General features: G+C 37.4%; 1 protein-coding gene across 1 annotated transcript in view; it reads left to right on the forward strand.

Moving 5' to 3' along the window:
* Positions 1–23,311, forward strand: part of LOC115215729 (UDP-glucose:glycoprotein glucosyltransferase 1-like) — a 204,643-nt gene that overhangs the window by 90,204 nt on the left and 91,128 nt on the right. The window contains 1 exon segment of the mRNA XM_029785021.2: positions 9,732–9,804. Coding sequence (XP_029640881.2) covers positions 9,732–9,804 — 73 coding nt within the window.

The raw sequence follows: 23,311 nt of genomic DNA on the forward strand, positions 1-23,311 counted from the left end.
AGTCTTTTATGTTTCAAGCCTACTCTCTTCTACAGAAAGGAACACAGAAAGAAACAAGGAGAGAAAAAAATGTGTGTAGTGGCTACCGATCTATTATATATATATATATATATATATATATATGTGTGTGTGTGTGTGTGTATGCACACACACATTAATACATACATATATACACACAAAGTTGGAAAGACTCCACACACTGTTGCTGAGTTTCATATAAATGATCATCAGACAGTCATGGCACTACAGTTTTAATCTACGTTTGGTATTTGACTACAGCTCTTTCCCTGCCTTGTTTCACACACGTAAGCTCTCTTGTTTGCGTGTGTGTGTGTGTGTGGTGCAGGTGTAGCTTTGTGGTTAAGATGTTTACTTCTCAACCACAATATACAATCATACGTTTCCACCTCATGAGTTTCCTGCTCAATGTTAACTTTGACATTCATCTTTTTGAGGTTGGTGAATAAATGACCATTCTTCATTTCATCCCAGATATTCTTCTCCGTATGTCTCTTCCCATTGTTTTTCTATATAGCTTTTCAAATATATTATCTTGTGGACCCCTTATGGCTTGTTTACCCTAAAATAATTTCGCAGCAAGTTTTGAAAATATGCTGTTATCTTTTATCTTTTCTTGTTTCAATCATTAGATCGGGCCCATGCTGGGGCACAGCCTTGAAGAAATTTTAGTTGAATGAAACAAACCCAGTACTATTTTTTTTAAAAACCTGATACTTATTCTATTGATCACTTTTGCCAATCCGCTAAGTTACAGGGATGTAAACACACCAACTAGTTGTCAAGCAGTGGTGGTGGGACAAACACAGGTGCAAAGACACAGATATATATGACAGGCCTCTTTCAGTTTCCCTCTGCCAAATCCACTCACAAGGCTTTTGGTCGGCCCAGGGCTATAGCAGAAGACACTTGCCCTAGGTGCCATGCAGTGGGATTAAACCAGGGACCATGTGGCTGGGAAGGTTCTTAGTGCACAGCCATGCCCGATTAATTTATTAACGTGTTCCAAGATGTATAATTTTTCTCAACGAGTTATATACTGCAACAATAAACTCTGGATAATGAATGATACTTGAATATTTTTGATCAGAGAATTTGTTGGTTCCAACTAAAGCTGATGAGGCCCAATTAGATTGAAGTCTTAATCCTTGGGATGTTAGTCATGCGTGTTCTCTGTTGGCTCATAACAGCAGTGGGTCATAGCTATAACCTCAGATGCTCTACCCTTTGGCATTCGGATTGTTCTGTCAAATGTGATGCTAATATATTCACATTGTTTTGAATTAATCACACATTGTCTTGTAGCTTCAAGATTTCAATGATGCTCTCTCTCTCTCTTTTACTCTTTTACTTGTTTCAGTCATTTGACTGCGGCCATGCTGGAGCACCGCCTTTAATCGAGCAACTCGACCCTGGGACTTATTCTTTTCTAAGCCCAGTACTTATTCTATCGGTCTCTTTTGCCGAACCGCTAAGTAACGGGGATGTAAACACACCAGCATTGGTTGTCAAGCAATGCTAGGGGACAAACACAGACACACAAACACACACACGCACATATATATATATACATATATACGATGGACTTCTTTCAGTTTCCGTCTACCAAATCCACTCACAAGGCTTTGGTCGGCCCGAGGCTATAGTAGAAGACACTTGCCCAAGGTTCCACGCAGTGGGACTGAACCCGGAATGATGTGGTTGGTAGACAAGCTACTTACCACACAGCCACTCTTGCGCCTATGTATATGCGTTTGTATATTTTTTAGAATATGTGAGAATATGCAAGAGAGTGGATCTGGTTAGTTTGAACATAAAACGGGTAGAATATTTTGTTACTAATCCGGGTAGAATATTTTGTTACCAATAGTGTTGGCGGCTGGCTATGAAACTCAAACTTACACCTCCGTGATTACGCGTCGTGGTTCTCTGAACCAATTAAGCTAAACTGCCCATACCACAAATTCTTCTGCAAATTTAAGATATATAGAAATCTTGCTTTATGAGACGCTATCATACATTAAAATTCAAATTACGATGAACGTAAACAAACAAACGAAGTTTGCTTTAGAAGCATTTAGATATCTTAGAAAGTTAAAGAAGTGATTTTGTATGTGTGTGTATACTAACGCATGCATTTCCACAATTCTCAACTGATTTTCACTTAACTTTACACATACATTACTTATGTCCTGAGGTTGGTCATGCACTATAACATTTTACCCAGAGTTCCTGCATAAATGCACATAGTTTTTTGTATGTAGGATCTTCCATATTTCTTAAATCTTTTTATAAAAGTGAAAAGATTTTGTTTGTTTATTTCCATCTGCCACGGTCATTAAATTGACTATGAACACTGTAGGTGATACATATCAAATACCAAACAATCTTAATCTCCATATTTAAACTGCATCAAACTTTGGCAAGCTTACCTTTACCTATTCTCAGTTACTTGGAAGGTGATTAGAAATATTGCATTTCTAAATCTCTCAGAGATTTATACAGTAGCAGCACAATAAAGTGATGGTATGTTGCCAACTTAATATAGCAGTCCCATGAAAGGGAAGAATGCTACTGCTATTTAGCCCTAGGAAACACTGTTTCTAGTTGGCTATGACACATTTTCTGTGTCCTTATGTTTTCAAAGAGGTGAGATAAGCACCTCGACCTGGCAAAGCCAGCTAATTATCGAAATCAGAGAATGTATTCTAGTCCAGTACTGAATCTATCCCAAGATTTAATCATTTTGTGCCAGTCACGAGGCCAAACATCCCTGAAAGTTTCACCAGAATCCATCCAGCGGTTCTTGAGATATCTTGTCCACGGACAAACATGCAAACAAACAAACACAACTGAAAACAATACCTTTGCCTTTGCTATGGTGGAGGTAACAATGACAATAGTAATAATAATCATTTAATGTCCGCTTTCCATGCTAGCATGGGTTGGATGATTTGACTGAGGACTGGTGAGGACTGCACCAGACTCCAATCTGATCTGGCAGAGTTTCTACATCTGGATGCCCTTCCTAATGCCAACCACTCCGAGAATATAGTGAGTGCTTTTTACATGCCACCAGCATGAGGGCCAGTCAGGCAGTACTGGCAACGGCCATGCTCAAATGGTGTTTTTTATGTGCCACCTGCACAGGAGCCAGCACCAGTGGGGTTGTCAAGTACTTTGCCAGACAGCAAACAACAAGAAAAAGAAAAGCTGTCTCAACTAAATGGTGGGGATAGTGTTTGAGAATGTAGGTGTTGGGGCCAGATTTTATGCCAAGGACTACCTGAGATGTCTTGCTATAGAGTAGATACATATAGCTATCCTGCGTTTATATAAGGGTAGGTGGGAGTTTTAGGGGAGAGGTAAGATAGCAGTGACGCATTACAAGAGCAAATGCTATCAAAAGAAGTTAAAAACAAACGAAAAAAAGTAACATGGCAGAGAAATTAAAAGAAAATAGTGTCTTTTGTCATTCCATGTCCAATTTTTTTCCCCTTGTGCTAAAATATAGTTTAACTAAATTTAATAAAAATATTTTTTCTTGAAATGTTAACTTTATTGTTGTCTAACTTAATATTTTCTTAAACTACTTTCTCATGTATACCACCAGCCTTAGGCAAAATGGATTAATTCTTTCATGACAACATTGCAAATGAAATACACTGCTTTTATGTGGTTCTACTAATTTCAAAATAAAATTATTTAAAAGATTTGGTTTGAGAAGGATTTAGTAAAATAACTAAGCTTTATCATTAAAAGAAAATTTTTTTCCCCATTATTAATCTGATGTTTGGAACATAACTTAACAAAAGGTTCTTCCATAAAATTTATGACGGCTGCTTTTAATTTAAACATGAAGATTTTTATAAGAGTTGGTTTTGTATCAGGGTGCCTGGAGGCAATTTCAGGCAGGTTATTATGAAAAGAGTTAAGATGATTCTTCTAAAGGCACCACACAATAACTCTGTCATAATTATCAACAGATTTCTACAGTTTTGCTAAACTAAAAATGTATTTTTGTGTAAAGAATATGAGATTGTTTGGTTGCTTTTACAAGAAACATTGGTTGCAACTGGACATGGAAGAAAAAAAAAGAAAAGAAAAACCTTTCAAGAGGGGAGGAGGCATTGGAAGAGGAGATAAAAATACTTGTGTATGTGGATTCTGTTTCTTTCAATGCAAATCAATTTATTGTCATTGCAAACAACTATAGACGTTCCAGCCATGACCATCATTGTATTTTTTCTAAATGTCGTATATGCATGTGTGTGTGGGTGTGTATTATGGTTTGGTTTTATATCAGTTTATAGCGTCATTTAATGTCCACCTTCTATGCTAGCATGGGTGGGACAGTCTCACAAAAGTCTGCCAGGCAGAAGCCTGCACCAGACTTCTGTGACTGTTTTGGAAGGATTTTTACAGCTGGATGCCCTTCCTAACACCAACCCCTCAACAGAGTGACTTAGTGTTTTTTTTTGTGGCACAGGCACAGGTGAGGTCAGTTTTGGCAAGGTCTTTACAGCTGGATGCCCTTCCGAACACCAACCACTTTACAGTGTGGCCTGAATGCTTTTAAGTGGCACCTGCATTGACAGGGTCACCAAGTACTTGCATGACGAAAAAAAAAAGAAAAGAAAAACCTTTCAAGAGGGGAGGAGGCATTGGAAGAGGAGATAAAAACAATTTAACATTAGGGTGAAGAAGTACTCAATACTTTTTAATAAATTACATATTTGTTATACCGGTGACAGTGACTTCAAAGTTTCATGTGTGTATGTGTTTCCATATATATATATATATATATATATATATATTTTCACTTATGTACCGCGATGGTGCTGGTGCCATGTAAAAAGCACTGGTGATGGTGTCACGTAAAAAGAACTCAATACACTCTGTAAAAGTGGTTGGTTCTTGAAAGGGGACCCAAGCCAAAACAGATGACTGGAGCCTGGTGCAGCCCTCTGACTTGCCAGCTCTTGTCAAACCATCCAACCTATGCCAGCATGGAAAACTTGTTAAATGAAGACAAATATGTATTTAGACATGGTTATAGGTGCAAGCATGCTTGTGTGCTTTAGAAATTAGCTTCACTACCCTGAGGTTTTGGGGTTCAAGCCTACTAAGTGAAATACATGGAACCTTGGACAAGAGTCTTCTTCTGTAGCCTTGGACTAACCAAAGCCTTGCGAGTGAATTTGATTGAGAAGAGACATGTGTGTGTGTGTGTGTGTGTGCATGTATGTGTGTGTGTGTGTGTGTATTGTCTTGACATCATATGGAGATGTGTCACCTTCACACAAGCAATGTCATTAACTTAAGTCTTCTATGAAAATATATCCAGCCACTTGCAAATATTACTATGCTTGGAAGCAGGCTGTAAAAAATCTGCCTCAATTAATTCCATCTGATCCATACAAGCAAGGAAAAAGCAGGCATTAAAAATGATAATGATGATGGTTAATCATCATCGTTGTCGTCATTATTTAATGTCCCTTAAGGCAGCAAGGTGGCAGAATTGTTAGCACAATGGACAAAATGCTTAGCGGTATTTTGTCTGCTGCTACATTCTGAGTTCAAATTTCACCGAGGTCGACTTTGCCTTTCATCCTTTCGGGGCTGATAAATTTAGTAGCAGTGGAACACTGGGATCAATGTAATCGGCTGGTCCCCTCCCCCAAAATTTCAAGCTTTGTGTCTGCAGCAGAAAGGATTGTTTAATGTCCCTTTTTTCCATACTAACATGGGTCTGATGGCTTGACAAGTTTGAGATAAACCTAAGGGCTCTGCCAGATTCTATGTCTGCTTTGGTATAATTTTTTCTGCTGGATGCCCTTCGTAATGTCAACCCCTGAACAGAGTGTACTGGGTGCTTTTTAATCAGCTCTTTCTCTTTTTCTAATTATGATTTATAAGAAATCTGATATTTTTCAGAAAAAAAATTTGAAGTAGATCTATTCTGTGCCCCGCTCTTTTTCTTTTAGTATACCAATTTGAGTTTAATGAGCTGTATTGTATAACTTTTAATTAATTACTGTATTGCTAAGATTATATCTAATTTGGAAGAGAGTATTTGTTCTGCTATCACGTCATCATTATTGAAATAACTGTGTGCTGTTTTAAAAGTGAAAATAATCCATTCTACTATTGGTGCAGGCATGACTGTGTGCTAAACAATTTGCTTCCCAACCATAGGGTTCGGTGTTCAGGCTCACTATGTGGCACCTTGGGCAAGTGTCTTCTACTACAGCTTCAAGCTGACCAAAGCCTTGTGAGTGGGTTTGGTAGATGGAAACTGAAAGAAGTCTGGATGTATATATGTGAGTGTGGGTGTCTTTGTGTCTGTGATTTTTGTTCACCCCATCACTGTTTGACATTAGGTATTGGTGTGTTTACGTCCCTGTAACTTGGCAGTTCAGCAGCAGTGACCGATAGAGTAAGTCCTTAGTTTTAAAAAATACAAAGAAGTCCTGGGGTTGATTTGTTCGACTAAAATGCAAGGCAGTGTTCTAGCATGGCTGCAGTCAAATGACTGAAACCTAAATGAATATATATATACATATATATATGCCAGCGCCTCCACGACAATGCCAGCACCTCCCCGACTATGCCAGCGCCTCCCCGACTGGCTTCTGTGCCGGTGGCGCATGGAAAGCACCATCCGAACGTGGCCGATGCCAGCGCCGCTCTGACTGGCTTCTGTGCCAGTGGCACATAAAAAGCACCATCCAAACGTTGCCAGCGCCGCCTTGGCTGGCTTCCGTGCCGCTGGCACGTTAAAAGCTCCAACCGATCGTGGCCGATGCAGGACCCCCCCCCCTGGCACCTGTGCAGGTGGCACGTAAAAAGCACCCACTACACTCGCAGAGTGGTTGGCGTTAGGAAGGGCATCCAGCCGTAGAAACTCTGCCAGATCAAACTGGAGCCTGGAGCAGCCCCTGGCTTCCCAGACCCCGGTCGAACCGTCCAACCCGTGCTAGCGCGGAAAACGGACGTTAAACGATGATGATGATGATGATGATATATATATATATATATATTTGCAGGGAGTTCAAATCAATTACATCGACCCCAGTGCTCAACTGGCATTTATTTTATCAGCCCCAAAAGAAATGAAGGGTAAAGTCGAGCTCAGCAGAATGTGAACTCAGGGCATAAGTCCTGACGAAATGCTACCCAGCATTTTACCTGGTGTGCTCAAAATTCCGCCAACTCGCCAATTCTTTCTACTCTCGGCACAAGACCTGAAATTTCGGGGAAGGCCTGGTCTGTTGCCCTGACTCCCCACTGCTTGACTTGTACTTTATTTTTTATTGGCCCCTGAAGTATAAATGTTAAGTCCGACTGATTTGTAGTATAAGGCTTGTAATTTTGTGAGGATGAGGCAACTGAATTAATACATCAGCTGTCTTATTTTATGGACCCCCTCTCCAAAAAAAAAAAAAAAGCCGATGTCAGGCAAAGTCGACCTTGGTGGGATTTGAACTCGCGAAGGGAAAGTAATGATGGCGATGGTTGTGGTGTTTGTGGTGGTAGTTTAATTATTATACTAAAGCCACCTATTTAATACGGTAATTATAATGACTACTTAAAATAATGTTAATTACATTGATAAATAAATCAACAAATTGATTAATTAATTAATTCTTTATGAAAATAAAATATTTTTAATGGTTCAACTCCAGGGGGTTTCACATAAAAATATAAAACGCGCCGAAAATCTGTTGAAGAATTTTGTTTAATTAACCAAAAGAAAAAGACACCTAAGAGTTCTCTCCCTTGCACTTGTTATTGTCAACTTGCGACTTATTTGAACGTAGCGACAACTGCCCCGTTTTATAAAGGCTGGATTCTTTAGTCATTCAGTCGGGCTTTTGTCGAGCTAGAAAATTTATGGACAGGGATTTTTTTCTTTTTGTCAAAGGCATCAGTTTATCTAGAAAGTCTTTGGTGAAAAAAAAACACTTTATTTTTTTGTCTTCTCAACCTTCGATCGCACGCACACACACACACACTTCAATGGTTCATAACGTGCACGTTTTTTTGTTTTTTTGAAAATTGTCCCAGAAACAAATCTACCTTCATTTTATAAGGCTTGTAATTTTGTGTGGATGAGGCAACTGAATTACACATCATCTATCTTATTTAGAGTAGTGGCAGATGGTGGGTCAAGAATGGACTTTTCAAAATTGTGGTTTGTCTTTAAAGCGTGTGTGCACCTTCATCATCGTTACAATCCCAACTCTTCACCCTCCTCTCGCTTTTCTGTAAATTTCAACTATATATATATATATATATATATATATATTTCAACCAAAGATGTTATATAGAAGTATGTGTTGGTGCCTGATGTGTAAGTTAGTGAGGTAATAATACTTTTATGTGTGTGTGTGTGTGTGTGTGTGTGTATATATATATTCTTTCAGTTTCCGTCTACCAAATGCACTCACAAAGGCTTTGGCCGGCCCCAGGCTATAGTAGAAGACACTTGCCCAAGGTGCCACACAGTGGGACTGAACCTGCAACCATGTGTGTGTGTCTGTGTTTGTGTGTATGTTTGTCCCCCCCCCCACCATCGTTTGACAACTGATGCTAATGTGTTTATGTCTCCGTAACTTAGTGGTTCGGCAAAAGAGACCGATAGAATAAGTACTAGGCTTACAAAGAATAAGTCCTGGGGTTGAGATTTGTTTGACTAAAGGTGGTGCTCCAGCATGGCTGCAGTCAAATGACTGAAACAAGTAAAAGAATATATATTTTTATTTATATTCTATTATTCTTTTCATGGACTGCAGCCATGCTGGAGCACCACCTTTAGTGAAACAAATCGACCCCATAACTTATTCTTTGTAAGCCTGGTACTTATTCTATCAGTCTCTTTTGCTGAACTACTTAGTTATGGAGGTGTAGACAAACAAACACTGGTTGTCAAGCCGTGGTGGTGGACATACACAGATGGAAACACACACCTCACAGACACACACACACATGATGGGCTTCTTTCAAACTCCATCTACTAAATCCACTGACAAGGCTTTGGTTAGCCTGAGGCAATTTCTGACTTGATAATTAACTCACAGCTGAGAAGGGACCCTAGCAAGTGCTACAGATCCAACTCAGAGTAGACCTGAAAACAATATTTCCTAAGAGATCTGACTACACGTCCTCAAAATCCTGCAACTCTTGGCCCAGAGTCCAACTACCAAATGCAGTTTAACATCATACCCTGCACTATAAGCAAAATAAATATTAAGACTTAGCAAAAACGTTAATAGGCATAGGAGTGGCTGTGTGGTAAGTAGCTTGCTTACGAACCACATGGTTCCGGGTTCAGTCCCACTGCGTGGCACCTTGGGCAAGTGTCTTCTACTATAGCCTCGGGCTGACCAAAGCTTTGTGAGTGGATTCAGTAGATGGAAACTGAAAGAAGCCTGTCATATATATATATATGTATGTATGTATGTATGTGTGTGTGTGTGTGTGTGTCCGTGTTTGTCACCCCCAACATCGCTTGACTGGCGTGTTTATGTCCTTGTAACTTAGCGTTTCGGCAAAAGAGACCGATAGAATAAGTACTAGGCTTCCAAAGAATAAGTCCTGGGGCCGATTTGCTTGTCTAAAGGCGGTGCTCCGGCATGGCCACTGTCAAATAACTGAAACAAGTAAAAGAGTAAAGAGTATATTTTTGCTTTTTTTTTTTTTATTTACAGCTACAAGATCCTCTTCCTTGATGTGTTATTCCCATTGAATGTGAAGAAAATCATATTTGTTGATGCTGATCAGGTAAGTTCATCTGATGTAGCCCTCACCATATGTTGCCTTCTTTGTTTCTCATTTGTTCTGTGTAGTCATGCATGGTAATACATTTGTGTTTTCGCTCCAAAGGCTTGATATTTCATTTCTCTATTGTAATAGCTATTGATGTTTAATGTTTATGAGGCATACCACATGTGGCGGACAACAGCATGTCCCTTCTCATATATAAGCGATGTGGCTGTGTGGTTAAGAAACTTGCTTCCCAAACATGTGGGATTGGGTTCAGTCCCACTGCATGGTTCCTTAGGCAAGTGACTTCTAGTGTAGCCCCAGACCAGCCGAAGCCTCTTGTATGTGTGTGTGTGTGTGTGTGTGTGTGCGCACCCTTTGTCTTGAAATCATGTGATAATTGTAAATGAGCATCACCATCCTGCCAATGGTGTTGTTTCCAGTCTTCTATGAAAAGCATGGAGAAATATGACCTTGTTTGGAAAAAGATGACGGTTGATGCCATGAAGGGCATCTGACTGTAGAAAAATCTGCCTCGACAAATTCCATGTGATCTACGCAAGCATGGAATGGTAGACATACAAATGATACTGATATATATATTTATCAAAATGTAACCACATGTGAATCGTTGGCGTTTTTTTTTTTTTTTCCTCCGTCTTCCTTTTCTATTAGACTTTCCTTTGTCTCCTGTTTCTGAAGAAAAGCTTTGCTCGTAACATAAAACCATCTTTCTTTCCTTCCCTGACTGTCTGCTAATACTTTGCATGTACCACATCCTCACGTTGTGGTTTTATATATATATATATCTATATATATATATATTTATATATATATATATATATTGTGTGTGTGTGTATTCATTCACATGTGTTTGTGTCTGTCTCTTTGTCTTGACATTGTGTGATGTTTGTAACTGAATGTCGGTGTCATCCAAGTGGTGCCACTCATTTCCAATATTCTGTGAGAATATGTCTGGCTGTGGAGAAATATTACCCTGCATGAAAATAGGAAAGGGTTGGCCGCCTTGGAAGGGTATCTGATTGTAGAATATCTCCTTCAGTAAACTCCATCCAACCCATGGAAAAGTGAACATTACAAATGATGGCAATGGCCTGCATGCATACATACTTACACACATGTGCACACTCACAGGTGAGCACATAAGTGCAAAACAAAGCAGGAAAAATAGTACTCGAATACCAAAGGTAGAGCTATGTACTTTTTATTAAAGCTGCAAAATTATCTCGGAACTGTTATTCAGAGTTTCGCGTTCTCAACAGTTATATACAGGGTGGCCCAAAAGTAGGTTTACAGTTATCACGTAGGCACTTTAAATTTCTTTTAAAACATTTTATTACATTTTAATTTCTATCTTACAAACTGACAAAATTAACTAAATTAGCATAGAATAATGGTTTCCTATCTTTTTGTAATTAAGATCTAAACTATTAATATGTGAATGTGAAAGAGATTGTTTTATATATATATTGTGACCCACCCTGTAAGTATATATCATCTGAACATGCTTTATTACATATCAATCACTACAGTTGTTTCAACACCTCATCACTGCGTGTTCATTACTGAATGTTACATATATTATAAACAGCATTGCACTAAGTAAATAGTGATATATGCACCTCTTCAGGTGAGCGGAGTTAGATTATATTTTGATTTTCCATATTTTATACCTAGACCGACCCTTGTCAGCATGGAAAACAGACGTTAAGTGATGATGATGATGATGGTGGTGGCATATATATATATATATATATATATATATATATATGAGTGTATATATGTGTGTGTATATATATATATATATGTGTGTGTGTGTATGTTTGTGTGTATATGTGTGTATATATATGTATATATGTGTGTATATATATGTATATATGTGTGTATATATGTATATGTATATATGTGTGTATATATGTATATGTGTGTGTGTATATATATATGAGTGTATGTGTATATATCTACATTCATACATGTGTGTAATGAAGTGCACTCATCAGTATAATTTTGCTATTAAAGTGTCTGTTGTAATTTGATGAGCGTACGTTTATATTAATTTCTATTATTAATCCCTTGAGAGCAGCCATAATGAGATGCTAATTAATCTATCTGTCATTCAGTCTTTGATTACCGAAGACCTCACACAACGTACTGTAATGGTTTCTTCATTTCATCCTTTCAAATTGTAATTATTCGATAGCAAGTATTTAAATGGCAGCTGATTTGTGTCAGAAAGACAGGGAAGAGGTTAAGGGGTCTGGACGGACATTTTGTTTTGGGTTTATTTTATTTACAAATATTTAAGATTTTGCATTTTGTGGAAGTGCTGGTGTGTGGCTTAGTGGTTAGGGTTTTCGGCACATGGTTGTAGGCTCATGAGTTCGATTCCTGGTGATGTATTGTGTCCTTGAGTGAGACGCTTTATTTCACGGTGCTCCAGTCCATTCAGCTAGCAAAAATTGAGTTGTACCTGTATTTCAAAGGGCCGGTCTTGTCACATTCTGTGTCTCACTGAGTATCCCTGAGGACTACATTAAGGGCATGCATGTCTGTGTAGTACTCGACCACCTACACGTTAATTTCACAAGCAGGTTGTTCCATCAATTGATTCAGTTGGAACCCTTGTAATCATAATTGATAGAGTACCAGTCAAAGAAGACTCCAGAAGTCAATCCTCATCAAACTGGCCTATAGTAATAAAAAAAAGTACAAAACAAAAAAAAACCATTTAATCCTTTTGATACAAACCTGTCTGGTATCACCCTTGGTTTATGGTACCATCTTCCTATTTTAAAGAGATCAGTTCATCAAACAGTCTTAGAAATACGTATTTCTTTACTACCCACAAGGGGCTAAGCACAGAGGGGACAAACAAGGACAGATAAATGGATTAAGTCGATTACATCGACCCCAGTGCGTAACTGGTACTTAATTTATCGACCCCGAAAGGATGAAAAGCAAAGTCGACCTAGGCGGAATTTGAACTCAGAACATAACGGCAGACGAAATACCTCTAAGCATTTTGCCCGGTGTGCTAATGTTTCTGCCAGCTCACCACCTAGAAATACCAGCCAGGCTGAGATCACCGTCGGGTCTACGATAGAAGCTACCTGTTTTAACCTATTGACCTCCACCTGTACCACTGGTGGTTCATTGCAGTCTACACACACCCACCATATGCACCACTGGTGGTACATTTTCATAATTTGAGAAAACATTTTGATGATGATGATGATTTTATTCTGTATTTTCGAAGGTATTTAAATATAATGCATATTAAATATTAAAGTTTAACCCTTTGGTATTTAAACTGACCATATCTGGCCCAAATATTCTACCTGTTTTCTGTTCAAACTGGCCAGACTTGGCCTTTCACATCATCCCTGTAACATCTTTCTAAAAATTAAGTTACCTCATCAAAATCTCGAACTTACAAGATAATGCAAGATTAATGCAAACATATATAGGCGCAGGAGTGGCTGTGTGGTGAGTAGCTTGCTTACCAACCACATGGTTCTGGGTTCATTCCCATTGTGTGGCACCTTGGGCAAATGTCTTCTACTATAGCCTCGGGCCGACCAAAGCCTTGTGAGTGGATTTGTTAAGACGGAAACTGAAAGAAGCCTGTCACATATATATATGTATGTATGTATGTATGTATGTATGTATATATATATATATATGTATGTGTGTGTGTGTGTATGTTTGTGTGTCTGTGTATGTCCCCCCAACATCGCTTGACAACCAATGCTGGTGTGCTTATGTCCCTGTAACTTAGCAGTTCGGCTAATGAAACCGATAGAATAAGTACTAGGCTTACAAAGAATAAGTCCTTGGTTCGATTTGTTTGACTAAAGGCGGTGCTCCAGCATGGCCACAGTCAAATGACTGAAACAAATAAAAGAGTAAATTAATTGAGCAACACACTGTATTTCAACGAAATTAAGGTAACAGAATGATTGACATTTCAACTGTGATTATACAGCAAGTTGATGTCTCAGACAGCCTTAGTCTTCCATTAATAAATTTTTTTTTCAACAAAGGTAAGGTGTCATTGGAGTGATATTTGGCTGCTATTTCGAGCAAGTTGTGTGACTTCATATAAGTGGTTTCATTGTTGGTTCAAATCTAACCGAATGAATCTATTTTATTGTTGTTGTTGTTGTTGTTGTTACTCCCCAGATTAGCTCTGATTGAAGAAGTCTGTGATCAAAGGCCTTCCATTTGTGACCATGCCATCTTGATTCTAACAGACACAGTTCATCTAGGTGTACAATTATCTAATGTTCTCATGTACCCTTGTTTTTGTTTTTAGTTATTTTATTGAAAAAAAATACAGAATGCTGGGTGAGATCTGAAGGACATTTGTCTGCTCTTTCTAGTTAATTGAATGGCTGTGCGGCAGTGCTATCTTTAGCTTAAAAGAATAACTTTCTAAAATGTAGTGTCTTTCTTTGATACTCCCTTTCTCCCTCTCTTTTTCTCCCTCTGAATGTCTCTCTTTTTCCCTCTCAATGTCTCTCACCCTCTCACTCTCTCCAAATGTTTTTCTCTTTCTTTCTCTCCCTCTCAGTGTCTCTTTCTTTCTCTCCCTCTCAGTGTCTCTTTGTCTCCTTCTAAATGTCTCTCCTTTCTCTCCCTCTAAATATATCCCCCCTCTCTCACTCTCTATGAGTATATTTCTCTCTCTTGCCCCCTCTCACTTTCTCTCCCTCTCCCTCTTTCTCTCTTTCTACCTCTCACTTTCTCTCTCTCTCTCACTTTCTCTCTCAATATTTTACGCTCTGTATATCTCTCTCTCTTGCTCTCCTCTCTCTCTCTCTCTCAGTATTTCACTCTCAGTATATTTCTCTCTCTTGCCCTCCCCTTCTCCTCTCCCTCTCTCTCTCAAATTATTGAATATCAGGTGAAAAAAAAAACATCAAATTTTCTTTTTATCGTTTATTTAAACATTTATTACCAATTTGTTGATATATTTTTATCAATTATTTTGAAAAATTTATAATTTTCATTTTCTTTATTTTAATTTCTATATTTTTTTTTTTCTGGCGATGATAAAACTCTGGTTACAAATATCTTCGTTTTTATTAGAAATATTATCTTTGCAGATTTCTATTTTACTTCGTAAGATAAATTTTCTGGGTTTTTTTTCTTTTTTTTTTTTTTTGATTTTCATTTTACTTTTTTAAGTTTTGAAATTTCAATTCCCCCCTCCCCCATCTTTGTCTTTTTTTTTTTTAAATACAAAATCAAAACAAAATTGTTCTCTTGCTTTTCTTTTTTGAGAGAAAGAAAATTGTTTTTACTAAATCTCTGTTACTAATGGTGTGTGTATATATATATAATATATATATATATATATTTATATTTATATTCGTATTTTCTATGTTTATATGTGGATATTAATATATATATATATATATATATATATATATATGTGTGTGGATGTGTATGTGAGTTTTTGTTTATGTGTGGACATAAGTATATGTCAGCATTTATGTGGACGTGTGTACGTCTCGTATATATGTGTGTGTCTGTGTGTGAGCTTTTATGTGTGTATATGAGGGTTTTTTTGTGTGCGTTTTTGTGTGCGACTATATATGAATTTTTGTGTGTGTGTGTGTGTATATTTGTGGATATGTCAATATTTATGTATGTGCGTCTATGTGTGTGTATGTATGTATATATATATATATATATATATATATATATATCTATATATATGCCAGTCTTTCTCTGTGTATGTATATGTGTGTGTGTGTGTCACTTTTTGTGTATGTGGGTGCATATATGTATATGCCAGTATTTGCGTGTGTCTGTATGTGTGTGTACATATGTATGTCCGTGTGTGTCAGAGTATGCTTTTACTCCTTCACATGTTTCAGTCATTTAACTGCGGCCACGCTGGAGCGCCGCCTTTGGTCGAACAAATCGACCCCAGGACTTATTCTTTGTAAGCTTAGTACTTATTCTGTCAGTTTTTTTGCTGAACTGCTGAGTTCCGGGAATGTAAACACACCAACATTACTTGTCAAGCAATGGTGGGGAGGGGACAAGCATAGACACACAAATACACACCTACATGCATACATATATATATATATATGTCATCATCGTTTAACGTCCGTTTTCCATGCTGGCATGGGTTGGATGATATATATATATTAGGGCGGCGAGCTGGCAGAAACGTTAGCACGCCGGGCGAAATGCTTAGCCGTATTTCGTCTGCCGTTAAGTGTTCTGGGTTCAAAATCCGCCGAGGTCGACTTTGCCTTTCATCCTTTCGGGGTCGATAAATTAAGTACCAGTTACGCACTGGGGTCGATGTAATCGACTTAATCCCTTTGTCTGTCCTTGTTCGTCCCTTCTATGTTTAGCCCCTTGTGGGCAGTAAAGAATATATATATATATATATATATATATATATATAATGATGGGCTTCCTTCAGTTTTTTCATTTACCAATCCACTCATAAGGTTTTGGTCAGGTCAAGGGCCTATAGTAGAACACACTTACCCAAGGTGCCACTCAGTGGGACTGAACCCTGAACCATGTAGTTGGATAGCAGCCTTTTACCTCACAGCCACTCCTGTACCTATATATATATATATATATATATATATATATATATATATACATACCATCACACACACACACACCCAACGAGCTTCTTTCAGTTTCTGTCTACCTAATCCACTCATAGGATTTTGGTCAGCCCGAGGCTGTAGTAGACAACACTTACCCAAGGTGCCACACAATGGAACTGAACCTGGGACCATGTGGTTGGGAAGCAAGCTTCGTACCTCACAGCCACAGCCATGTATTTGTGTGTATGTCTCTAGGTGCCTGTATTGCCCCCTTATATTTGTCTGTATGGTTTTGTGTGTGTGTGTGTAGAGCAAGACTGCATGTGTGTATGTTCATAGGTGAATTTGTGTCCCTCATGTTTTGTGGCTGTCTATTCTCTGTGGCCTGGGGCGTGTCTGTGTGTATGTGTATGGCTCTGTGAATTTGTATCTTGTGTCCCTGCGTGAGGTTCACTATAGACTGTATCTTTATATATTTAAGTAAATATTTTGTATGTATGTGTTTTTGCATCAGTGTATTTGTGTGTGTGTATGTGTATCTTTGCAGCTGTGTAAGTTTTTGCTTATATCTTTATAATCATCATCATTATTATTATTATTATTATTTTTGTGTGTGTGTCTGTCTGTATGCAAGTGTGTATGCATATATCTCTATATTTCTACATGTATGTTTTGCTTAGTCTTTGCACATGTCTGTATGTCTAAGAAGCTGTATAGATTTTTGTATAAACATAAATATATATATATATATAACATACATACATACATACACATACGTATTATTAGAATAGTGGTGGTGGAATGAATTTCTGTATATAAGTATTGCTGTGTCTATATATTTTACTGTATGTAGATTTCTCTTTGTATTTGTGTATGTGTGTATGTATATATATATATATTATATATAGATAGATAGATAGATGTGTGTGTGTATGTATATGTATGTGTGTGTGTATGTATATGTATGTGTGTGTATGTATATGTATGTGTGTGTGTGTATGTATATGTATGTGTGTGTGTGTATGTGTGTATCTGTATATATGTGTGTACGTATGTATGTATATATATGTGTGTGTGTATATGTATATATGTATGTGTGTGTGTGTGTGTATTTATATATGTCTTTGCATGTATGTATGTATATGTCAATTACTTTGAAGAGATGTGTACTTGTGCATGTTTCTCTGTATCTGTGTACAGAGATTCCTGGGCCAGGTGATGTGCTGTGTTCTGGAACAAAACACTTAATTTTGCATTGCTTCAATCCACTCAGTTGATGAAAGCAAATAATCCTGTGGGGGGACTAGCTTCCCATCCAGGAGGTAACACAGTATCACAGAATTCACCATAGAATCCACTACATTGACCACATGAGCCTATGGCTTGGGAATGACTTTGATCTTTTGTCCCTTTTTGACATAAACCCACATACATACTAAATATGTGTCACGATTAGAATCTCAATCAAATCAAAATTTAAAATGGAAATTATAGTTGTGGCCGATGCCAGTGCTGCCTCACTGGCTCCTGTACTGGTGGAACGCAATAAGCACCATTCATGCGTGGGTTGTTGCCAGTGCTGCCTCACTGGCTCCTATGCCGGTGGCACGTAAAAAGCACCCACTACACTCCCAGAGTGGTTGGCATTAGGAAGAGCACCCAGCTGTAGAAACATTGCCAGATCAGACGAGCCTTGTGCAGCCTCCTGGTTTGCTGGTCCTCAGTCAAACTGTCCAACCTATGCCAGCATGGAAAACGACATTAAACGATGATGATGATGATGATGATATATATATATATATATTATTTAATAAACACTATATATGTATATGTGAATGATTTTGTTATACAGTCCTGGGTTTTACTATCCTGTAAATAATAATAATGGTATTTATATAAGCCTAAAGCTTATAGTGATCACTGTGCAATGATTAAGGAAAATAGTGTATTAATGGTGAATATAAGCCCTTGACAGAAAAACATTTGTTACGAAATGCTAGCAGTCTCTGAAGATTGTGCTAGGACACGAGATGTGTTATAAAACACTGCCTAGCATGCTCTCGTCTCATGAAACTAATAGTAGCACATCATCATCATCATCATGATTTAACATCCACCTTTTGTGCTCGTATGGGTTAGATGGTTTCACAAGATCTAGCCAGGCCTGCACCAGACTTCTGTGACTGTTTTGGCAGGATTTTTACAGCTGGATGCCCTTCTGAACACCAGCTACTTTACAGTGTGGGCTGGGTGCTTTTAAGTGGCACCTGCACTCACAGGGTCACCAATTACTTGCAAGATAAAAAAACAGCAAAAAAAAACATATATTGTATTTATTAATATTTATCTCTCACCAAATGAAGTACTTTTTCTTGTTGTTCTAACCATCCCAGAACATTTCAATATATATATATATATATATTCACACACACCACACATGGGTGTATGTATATACAGGACAATCTATATGGAAACAGACACATACCTTCATATATACGCACATTTAGTATGTATTTATATACATGTATACGCATAGAGGGCAGTCTACACACATGCAGGGCAATCTATTTAGATATATAGACACACATACCCTCATACATATACACACATTGAGTATAGAAACACATGCAAAATATACAATATAAACACACACAGAAATACACACAATCAAGTATTTATACAGAAACATGAAAATATACATGTAAGCATATATTTTTATATATATATATATATATATAGCATAACACGAACACACACACACACACACACACATATACGGTATACCGTATGCATAAACATATTTAGTAACAGGACACATGTTTGGCAACAATTTATACACACACTGACATATACACAAGAAAACAGAAACAAACACACACACACACACACAAAAATATGTATAGAATGATAAGACCTGTCTAAGTATTAGATGTGTGTATTTGTTTATGTTACTGCCTGGATGTATACCTGTGTAATATACTGTAAATAATAATAATGATGATATTAATAATAATGGTGATGATGATAATATTGGTAATGATAATATTAGCAATAATAACAACAAAAATGATGAAAATATATCAAATAATGTAGATGAAATGACCCAAAATAGATCAGTAACATATTAACACACACAAGCATACATACATATATGTATATGTATATATACACATACACACACATTTGTATGTCTATATATATATTCACACACACATACATATACATAATTATACATATGCATATAAATATATTTTTCTGTAAAGATATTCTATATATATATATATATATATATTTATATATATATATATATATATATATATCATCATCATCATCGTTTACGAGATATATATATATATATATAGGGACTTGCATTTGGTAACTAACTTGGTGCATTAGAACTTGTGGTCCTCCTTCATTTCCTGTTGCTGTATAAGAATATTAAAAAGCGAAAGAGAGTGTGTAGCTGCTGCCTTCAAAAAGCTGCCATATTTCTCAAGATGTCATCTTATGAACAGTTATCAGGGAAGGGAGATGTCCATTTGAATTACAATATTAACATGTTGGCAATCAATGTTTGGCAAAGAGAATCATCAGTTATTTGAATATAAGTTTTATCAACTGTCCGGCTTTCAAGAGAGTTTTTCTATTTATTCCTTCCTTACACACTTAAGGAAGGAATTAAGAGAAAATAAAAAAAAAATTTAGAAAATAAGAAAAAAAAATAGATGAGATGCTACACTGCTGGGATTCTCAGAATATTATGGTAAGTGTGTCTGTGTGTACTCAATAGCCAAGGGCTGTTGTAGAAAACATTTGCCCAAGATTCTGCATAGAGGGACCAAACCCGAAACCACTACAAAGTGAACTTCTTAACCACATAGCCATGCCTCCTTCTATTACAGAGTTCTTTATGAAATCTGGGTTCCTCAAGTGGTCACCCAGTTAAGTACTAACTAGACTGGATGTTGCTTAACTTTGGGGATCAGATAAGAACCGGTGCTTTTGGCATGATATGGTTGTGAGCAATTCATCTAATGCAGTCTGTTTAACCCCTTAGCACTCAGATTACCCTGTCAAATGTAATGCTTATCAATTCACCACTTAAAGATTTTGATAATGCGATTGTTTATTTATACAGTGACATAGCAGGGTATGTGAGAAAGGCTGGATCTGGCTATTTTGATCATAAAGAACATAGAGCATTTGGGCTGGATATGGCTGGTTTACCCTTTTAACCCTTTCATTCTGGATATGGCTGGTTTACCCTTTTAACCCTTTCATTACTGTATTTATTTTGAGATACTCTCTGTTTCTTTCAATTACTTTAAATATAAACAAAGAATTTAGTAAAATAACTTGGTTATCATTCAGCTTGTGTTAGGAACATAAATTGTGACTAAGGTTTGATGGAAGATTTTAATTCAAAACTTATGAAAACAAGACTTTGTACACAGAGCCAGAGCCGGTTTCAACCGAGTTGGTAATGAAAGGGTTTACTTGTAAAATGGCCATGTCCAACCCAAATAGTCTGCTTGTTTTATGTTCACATTGGCCAGATCTTGCCTATTACACCTACCCTGCAGTGTCATTCTAAAACTAATCACATCATCGGAATCTTGACACTATGAGATAATGCATGATTAATTGAAAACAATGGAAATAAGTAAGCATTATGTGTGAGAGAATAATCCAAATGCTAAAGGGTTAAGCAATTTCATAACAATACATCTTAATTTAACTTGTTTCCTGATTTCATAATAATTCTTGTTCACACTGTGTAACGTCATAGTCTAGATTCTCACCTTAGATATAGTACAGTCTGTCTTTTGTTGTCTCACTGCTACTTTTCAGGTGAGTAATTCAAGATGATTAATGCAACATGTTAAGATAATTTCCCAACAATAGATCTTAATTTAACAGGTTTTCTAATTCAGTAACAATTTTAGATCACTAAATGTAGCATCACAATTAGCAAGTGGGCAATATGACTCCGATTTCTGGGATCTTTTCATCGTTTGTGTTCATAGTACCTCTATTATTGCTGTAATAATGACCCCTCTTCATAGAGCACCATTGCATTTCGGCTCTACATTTTAGGAATATATCAAAGAGTGCTAGGGCATTACTCTGTGTGTATCTCTTTTACTCTTTTATTTGTTTCAGCCATTTGACCGTGACCATGCTGGAGCACCGCCTTTAGTCGAGCAAATTGACCCCAGCACTTATTCTTTGTAAGCCTAGTACTTATTCTATTGGTCTCTTTTGCCGAACCGCTAAGTTATGGGGATGTAAACAGACTAGCATCAGTTGTCAAGCAATGTTGGGGGGACAAACACAGACACACAAACATACACACATTATATATATATATATTTTATATATATATATATATATATACGACAGGCTTCTTTCAGTTTCCCTCTACCAAATCCACTCAGAAGGCTTTGGTCGAGCCGAGGCTATAGTAGAAGACACTTGCCCAAGGTACCATGCAGTGGGAATGAACCTGGAACCATGTGGTTGTTTAGCAAGCTACTTACCATTCCTGCGCCTTTGTGTATTTTTACCACGTATATGCTTTCTCATTGGTAAAGCATTCCTGTATATATGGATAAATGTATTTGTTTTCTCAAATAAATGGCACTTCATCTTTAAAGCTCTGATGAAGTTATGAGGTGTTACTCAGGCACTCAACTATCAGTCCACTACATCTTGTAGCAGAAACTGCTGTAAGCCAATGAAGTTTATAAGATAATCATTTCTTCCTTTTGTCATTTCTTTCCTTATATTATCTTGGATGCATAGATTGTCATGACTCTCTGTCGCTATGGGAAACATTGGTCATCATCTTTGGCAGGTTGGTGGGATTGCAGCTTATGGCATCACAATTCTGCTTGTTATAGATCTTGGCCTGTTCTCCCGTGCTATCCCTTCCTTGAATGGGCTCCCATAAATGAACTTACATAAAAGCACCCATTATACTCTTGAAGTGGTTGGCGTTAGGAAGGCCATCCAGCTGTAGAGACCATGCCAAACCAGACTGAAGTGCTGCCCCTCAGCTTACCAGCCCTGGTCAAAACGTCAAACCCATGCCACCATGGACAGTGGTTGTTAAATGATGATGATGGACAGATGGATAGACAGAGAGATAGATCATCATTTCACCATCGTCATTATTTAATATATATGTATATAGGCACTGGAGTGGTTTTGTGGTAAGTAGCTTGCTTCCAACCACATGGTTCCAGGTTCAGTCCCATCGCATGGCAACTTGGGCAAGTGTCTTCTACTATAGCCTCAGGCCAACCAAAGCCTTCTGAGTGGATTTGGTAGACAGAAATGGAAAGAAGCCCGTTGTATATATATATATATATATATATATATATATATGTTTGTGTGTCTCTGTTTCTTCCCCCCACCATCGCTTGACAATTGATGTTGGTGTGTTTATGTTCCTGTAAGTTAGTGGTTCGGCAAAATAGACTGATAGAATAAGTACTAGGCTTAAAAAGAAAAAAAGGCCCAGGTTCTATTTGTTCGACTAAAGGTGGTGCTCCACAGTGAGATGACTGAAACAAATATAAAATATACATATATATATATATATATATATACATATATATATATACACACGCACACATCACTACATAATTCTATTATACAAACGGAATTATTTCCACTAAATTTCCTTGAGACAAAACCAGTTACAGACGTTCTGCCTGCTTACAAGGGATACAGTTCCCCTACATCCCTTCCTCTGGTTTTGTTTGTCTTTTGCTTCATCTTAGTTTGTTTTTTGTTTTTATTTGTTTATTTTTGTTTCCTTTTACTTTGATGGGCAAGAAAAGCCGGTCTCTTTTATATAATGGTACCAGGTGTCATCCATATTGTGGCTCTTCATTTCTAACTTGAAGATC

Source organism: Octopus sinensis, linkage group LG9, assembly GCF_006345805.1.
Source record: "Octopus sinensis linkage group LG9, ASM634580v1, whole genome shotgun sequence".
Classification (NCBI taxonomy): Eukaryota; Metazoa; Mollusca; class Cephalopoda; order Octopoda; family Octopodidae; genus Octopus; species Octopus sinensis.